Here is a 6,733-nt window from a genome sequence, read left to right as displayed (position 1 = left end):
TAGTTGATCGTGGCGGCCCGCCACTACAAAATAAAAGCCGCCACACCTTGAAAACAATGTTAACTAATATAATGTATGAATGTATATGCTGCATATGGTATATAGACACATATATAGATGATTATTTACGCACATATTGACCACAATTAGTTTGAAGACAATTAAAAATATCATATAAAATGTTTCACTGTGCTTTATTTTGAAAAACGTGCACCGGAATCGCTTGTCTGCCTTGTCGGCACTCGCTCATGTCGCGGCACTCGCGTCTTGTGTTGACGTTCACTCTGTTCCTTATTATCGTGCAAATAAAAAATAGTCTGTAAAATGTGGAGTGAATTGACAACAGCTTGCCACATGTGAAGCCTATCTATGCTAGCGCACGTGACTTTCTGGCATCTTTTACTCATTTGCACTGCCTCTCTGGCGGTAGCTAGAAGTGCCTATCGGATTCATGCTAACCTACTTTTTACAGGTTCACTCTTGCTCTCTTGTTATGATTATAATACGTATGGCTTGTTCCCAAACACTATAGATGTGTGTCTAAGTTGTTCAATAAACACGTTGTGTGTCCAGCTTTAGACAGTGATGATATCACACTCCAACAGGAAGTTCGTATGCTAGCGGTCGTTAACCAGCTGACGTTGAGTAGTTCACCAAAGAATATTTGCTTCGACTTTTAGTAGTTTCTATTCAAACATGACAAATGAGCACACTGAGTGGAGATTTACTTTGTAAATAAACTACAATTAAATGTTGGCAGTCACATAAAATAGCTCACCTCTTCTTTCTTTTTGTCAAAGTAGATTTAATAATGCTGCAAGTTGGATACACCTGTGCTATCATAACCCTGGACTCTCAATTTACACTCTTTATTTCTATCACAAAATCATTTCAATTATTTTATTTTGTTAATTGTGGTATTTTGAACTAAAAAAATATATGCCAAATAGTACAAAATATTATACTTTTGTACTGATAGTCACGTCTTACTATTGGACTAAATAGGTCAGGTAACAAAAAGAGGCTGAACATTTTAAACTCTCACTTTAAGTGCTCTCAGCAACTTTGCTATTAAATTAACAGTTTTGCAATGTTCTTGGTTCGTGTTCTGCTGGTTGATGAAAAAACATTAAATAAATTAGTTGATAAATAAATACTTAAGTCATTAAAAAAAATATCATAATTTAAAAAAAAATGCAGACGCGGCAGTGACACGACACAGAGGCGGCAGTCCCATGCTGCCCACCACCACAACTTCAGAAAATCCAATGGGAAACCCTGTGTTGTTCGGCAAAAGTTGTTACCCTGACTGTCCTAGCGGTTAGCATGGATCCTTGCGCAGAACTGCACAAGCTGTTACTGGTGTTTGGACTCCTTATATTGGAAAAGTGCTGCAACGTACATGGAATCCCTCTTTCTCCTCAATGAACCACAGGTCCCTAGTACTGGCAGCACTCGTGGACCCTGCTTCGACTGTAGGCAAGACACAATAGACTTGCTGCCAGGTATTTACACAATAACGATTGTGTGGATAGTACAGATATGCTGCTACTACTCGTACATTGTCCCTTGACAAGATCTTACTGAAGCATGAAGGCTCAACTCCTGTTTGTCAGATGCTATATTTCCACAAATGATCAAATGATGAGTTCTAATTAGCTTTTTGCTAAACTTGCAGGAGACAACATGCTAAGCACATACAAAGACGTGTTCGCCAGTTTTCATGCTACTACAGTGAAGTTATGGGGGTGGGGGAGACAAAGATCATTTATTTGCCATTTGGCTAGGACGTCTTTCTCGCCACAGAGGAGACAAAACGAGTAGTTGAGAACCGCAAACTAAACCTAAATGACCTTGATCATGTTTGATTACCAAGCAAGATGTGTCCAAAGTGGGAAACACAAACTACACTTGCGTAGCAAAAACAATGGCTCTCGACATGACTATAATCGTAAAGGGAAGTAATACGATAAGATAAAGAAGATAATTGATCATTTAGTGGCATTCAGAGAGAGAGAGAGGTTTTCCAATAAGTCCTTTGTTTCTGTGTGTACTTACAATCACGTTTCCCGGCGCCGTGCTCGCTAGGCGGGGAGTCCATCCATGCTCCTCCCGGCGGCCCAGCTTCGGTTCTTTGACCCAAGTGTCCTCTGCACACCGCCGGGTGGCAGTTTGGGTTGAGGTTTTTACGCCTGTCAAGAACAACCAGATACAAAACAAGACGCCCAAAAAAACGCGCCGAGCAACAATGACGGAATTAAAATTTAAGAAAAACAACGATGCTATTTTGTTAAGAACGCGTTCAAATAAATGTACTCACATTTGTACACTCGGTTAGCAAGCTAGCTCCTAGCTAACAGTAGCGGTCAGAGGTATCAAACTTGTCAGTCTTCGTCCATTTTACATCTCCTCATCGTATTCCTCTTCGCTTAAAGATTTAAATTTCTAAACGACTTAAAGTCAACATTAAGGGCTGGCTCAGTTGTAGAGCACAAGCTGATGTCATGACTGACAGTTACGATAATGCACACGGAAATGGAAGCTCACTGCCTGCCTGTGATGTAGCATCCGCCCACTGTTGACGTCAGCCAATGAGATGGCGAGGTGAAAAAGTGCGCTCGTGGCTGTTCAGTTACGCGTGCAGACTGCGAGGTGAAAAAGCGAACAGCCAATGAGATGCACGAGCTGCCGCCTCTTCCTCAAGCAACCAAAACAGCAACATGGAGCACACGTGCTCATGTGACGTCTTGAGAACCAAAACAAAGCTCGTCATTCTTCAACTGAACGTTAACTTAACATGTTTAGTTATATTATACATTTGCTTTGCACTCTATTACTCAGACTGACCCTGAATACATACATTACAATAACAAATACAAATACATTATAAATAATCATAATACAAAAAGTTATCAAATACCTAAATAAGGTAACCACAAAATGACAAATAATTTGGCTGAAATTGTGTGCTTCTTTTTGGGACATGGGTTTATGTAGGCGAGCTACATCATTAATAATGTATCATTTTAAAACAACATTTAAACATGTATCCATCCATTTTCTATACCGCTTCTCCTCTTTAGGGTCGCGGGGGCTACAGGCGGGGTACACCCTGGACTGGTGGCCAGCCAATGGCAGGGCACATATAGACAAACAAGCATTCACACTCACATTCATACCTATGGACAATTTAGAGTCTCCAATTAACCTAACATGCATGTTTTTGGAATGTGGGAGGAAACCGGAGTACCCGGAGAAAACCCCCACACACACGGGGAGAACATGCAAACTCCACACAGAAATGCCCAACAGAGAATCGAACCCAGGTCTTCCAGACTGTTACTGTGTTGGCCAACATGCTAACCACTAGACCACCTGAAACTTTTAACAAGAGTGAAACTTTTAACAAGGGTCATCTGATCTAATGTTGACATTACATATCATTTAAAAAATATATGATTTAAATGTATATATCTATATGTGTATATAATATAAAAATATATGAATAATATTATTATTAATAAATGTGTCTTCTAGCTGAGACGCTGCCCCACCAAGACAACGTCCTCATGAAGGAGCAGTGCTACATGGACTCCGCCTCCAACTCCATAACCCCACCTCCCCAGATGCTGCGCAGCTGTTCTGAGAACCGTCCCCCGTCCGCTGGCGCCACCCCCGTCCATCGCCTGTTGTCCAATCCCGCCTCCGCGCAGCTGCTCAGACGAGCTGAAGGTAAGTTTCTCATTTGTCTCAGATTCAAGCCTTTTCTGGACTTGAATCTTTCCTCCAAACATTCGCAGCCAGCTCCACCACCGGACCAGACAGCGCCTCCCTGCAGCTGACACCTGGGAAGAACCCGTCGTCCTGGTCCATCGAGGAGGTGATGCGGTTTGTGAGGGACGCCGACCCCACCACCTTAGCGCCGCATGCAGAATTGTTCCGAAAACACGTAAGTTGGCATACTTGTCATCATCTGTACCGGTAACACCGCTTCACTTCTTTTTACACTTGGAAGAAGACCTCGTCTTGTGCCTTTCACACACAAGCCAGCAGAGCGGGACATAGCTGATAATTACAACAGCCTCAATTCAACACAACAGGGGGGAAAGTTCTCCAGTCCCCGGCATTGTGGGATACCCTTTCACACATGCTACGGTGCTGCTCACGCAGACAGCAACTCGGGCGGGTTAAGGGCAGTGGTTAGCTTCTTTTTACGCTTTACAACAGGAAATCCGGCTTTTTTTTCCTTTTTTTTTTTTTTTTGTTCTGGTGCCTTGCACACAGAACTGAGCCATGCTGGACTTTGCTGTAACGGATAATTAGTGAGCAAAAGCAGTGTTTTGTTGTTTAGCAGAGGTTAGCTTCTTTTTACACTTGTATGGCAGTACAAAAACGTTAAAAAGTTGTGATCAAATACGTAGTAAACAACTGCTTTCAATACAGCAGGGCGAAAGAAGTGTGAAGCGCTGTTGGGATACACTTGGATACGACCTCTGACCTCTTCCTCGTCGGCACTTTGACTCAGACCGGCGAAATGGAAAAAAGCTGTGAAAAAGTCCGCTTTCGTCCTGTTTTTGTTAACACTGTTAGTATTTGTATGACAGTAAGAACGTTCAAATTTGGACTGCGGGTTTCTGACGGGGACAGTTTGACCCTGGAACAGATTATTTCTGTGTCCATTGTTTCCACTGTAATATTTCTTAAAATTGATCTCAAGCCAAAAGCTAAACAAACAACATTTTTTAAAATGTTTGTTGTTCATTCTGAAAAACGTTTTAAAAAGATGACTTTTTTTCATCTACAATGAATAAATTATTGGTGGTCATTTTCTTTTTATAATATGGAAAATTCAAAATCTAAAACCCAAATAAAAATGAACAAAATGAAGATGAAATGTATCTGCTAATGTATTTTCTTCAATGTGACGTTTTTCAAGATGATTTTGTCATCGACAATGATTCAATTGTCAGTGTTTTTTAATAATATGGAAACTGATCCAAAAACAAAATAGATGTAAATTTAACTAAATTAAAAATAAATATTTAATTTGTAATTAGGGATGCCCAATATTTACTTTTTTGCCGATATCCAATATGCTGATATTGTCCAACTTTCAATTTCCGATTCCGTTATCTACCGATTTCTCCGAAAAAATCAAACTTAGTGTCTCTTTAACAGAAAAGCTGCAAGAGTACATTGTTTACTTTGAGTAAGGTCTCTGCAGCAGAAGCACTCCTTCACCACGCTCCCGTCAGCGAAAGATGTTGCTTTGCTCCAATATCCACACAATCCTTAGTGAAGACCTGCATGTTGCTGTGTCGTAAATGAATGTGCTTTGACTTGTAGATCTGTCATACTGGCCGCTACAGTTTCAGAGCGTATGAGACACAGCGGTTTGGCACTGGATTCTGGAGGAAAGAACATATTTTGGGCCGTCCTTTCACTTGGAAATGTTCGGTTTTCTCGATCAACTTCTTACTTTTGAGCAAGCCATGGTTCTAATCGAAGATTAGCGGCATAGAAAATGGATGGATGCAAGTAACAAACAATTTCATTGGCTCCTTTTGAGTGACGTCACCACGTTTGCTGTCACGTTAACCGAATACTTGAAGTAATTATGCCCGCAAACTGATGCTGCAATCGGTCCGCGAGCATGGTTGTGTTATTATATTTCCCATACACTTTAATTGGTCACGGGTCCGTAAAGGGCCATCACTGGGTGATGGCCCTTTACGGACCATAGACATACGAATGAATTGTGCGCGGGAATGCAGTGTTTTCCACAGCGTTGGCAATTTATGCTCTCAAAAGGATGTTATAATGGCCAAATCATGCAGTCTATGGGCCAAATACTAACAAAGGTCATTGTTTAGTCTGACCTGTGAAATGTTATTCCCTGGGATTTGGTTTGCAGTACATGAATGAGGCATCTTCTACGCGCCGACTCTTGCCACATCCAATATGGCGGCAAACGTGACGTCAGACTCAGCGCTCGATGCGATGTCTACATATATACTGTATGTCTATGAGCTACCTCGCTCACCATTAGCGGCATTTTGACAACCCACCACGTCCTGCCCCCCCCCCCGAACACGGTTAAGCAAAACATCGGCTCAAGTATTTGCTGGGTGTTGACTGTTATGGCGACAACAGTGCTGCTGGTGGCGCTTAAAGGGCCATATCGGCTTTCATCATAGGGAAAAACCTATACCCATATTATATTTTTAATGCCAATATCGGGCTGATAATATCGGTGGGCCGATAATATCAGACATCCCTATTTGTAATGTATTTTTTCATTGTGAAAAAAAAGATGTTCTGAATAAATTAATTGTTGGCTACTTTTTTAATATTATATAGAAAATTATCTAAAACCAAGATAAAAATAACTATACTATACTTACATATATTTCTTCATTCGGAAATTTCTCTGTTTATATACTGTATACAGTGTATATATATATATACACACACACACACACACATATACACACAGGCCGATATTGGCGTAAAAATGTGATATCGGTATAGGTTTTTTTCCTGATAATAGAAGCTATCAAAGGTTTGAATCTCCACTTCCTTGCTAGCCGCTTAGCTTTCATTTTATGTATTTTTTCTTCCTAATTGATAAATTTAATCTATAAACTGTATTTTGTGTTCATTAGTCTGATGATTCATTAGTTTGACATTAGTTTGATGATCTGAAACATTTAAGTGACAAACATGCAAAAAA

At 40.6% G+C, this 6,733-nt stretch overlaps 2 protein-coding genes across 6 annotated transcripts in view; one reads left to right on the top strand and one right to left on the bottom strand.

The window, feature by feature from the left end:
• si:dkey-56d12.4 (uncharacterized protein LOC799220 homolog) overlaps window positions 1-2,595 on the bottom strand; it is a 35,867-nt gene extending 33,272 nt beyond the window's left edge. The window contains exons 1-2 of one of the 4 annotated variants that reach the window (XM_054790949.1): window positions 2,321-2,593; window positions 2,059-2,192 (exon numbers count right to left, since the gene is read on the bottom strand). Coding sequence is in view for 1 of the 4 variants with exons in the window: in XM_054790947.1 (XP_054646922.1) it covers window positions 2,059-2,192; window positions 2,321-2,322 (136 nt within the window). In the remaining 3 variants the exon portion in view is untranslated. Of the gene's footprint in view, window positions 1-2,058 lie in introns of all 4 variants that reach the window. The other 3 variants (XM_054790948.1, XM_054790947.1, XM_054790951.1) reach the window with 3 other exon arrangements.
• Window positions 1-6,733, top strand: part of LOC129189335 (sex comb on midleg-like protein 2) — a 46,478-nt gene that overhangs the window by 35,931 nt on the left and 3,814 nt on the right. For both annotated transcript variants that reach the window (XM_054790944.1, XM_054790943.1), the window contains exons 13-14: window positions 3,538-3,732; window positions 3,801-3,949. In XM_054790944.1, the coding sequence (XP_054646919.1) occupies window positions 3,538-3,732; window positions 3,801-3,949 (344 nt within the window). The remainder of the gene's footprint in view (window positions 1-3,537; window positions 3,733-3,800; window positions 3,950-6,733) is intronic.

The sequence above is a fragment of the Dunckerocampus dactyliophorus genome, chromosome 10 (assembly GCF_027744805.1).
Source record: "Dunckerocampus dactyliophorus isolate RoL2022-P2 chromosome 10, RoL_Ddac_1.1, whole genome shotgun sequence".
In the NCBI taxonomy this organism is placed as follows: Eukaryota; Metazoa; Chordata; class Actinopteri; order Syngnathiformes; family Syngnathidae; genus Dunckerocampus; species Dunckerocampus dactyliophorus.
The sequence above is the reverse complement of the archived record's forward strand: the minus strand, read 5'-3'. Positions and strand labels throughout refer to the sequence as shown.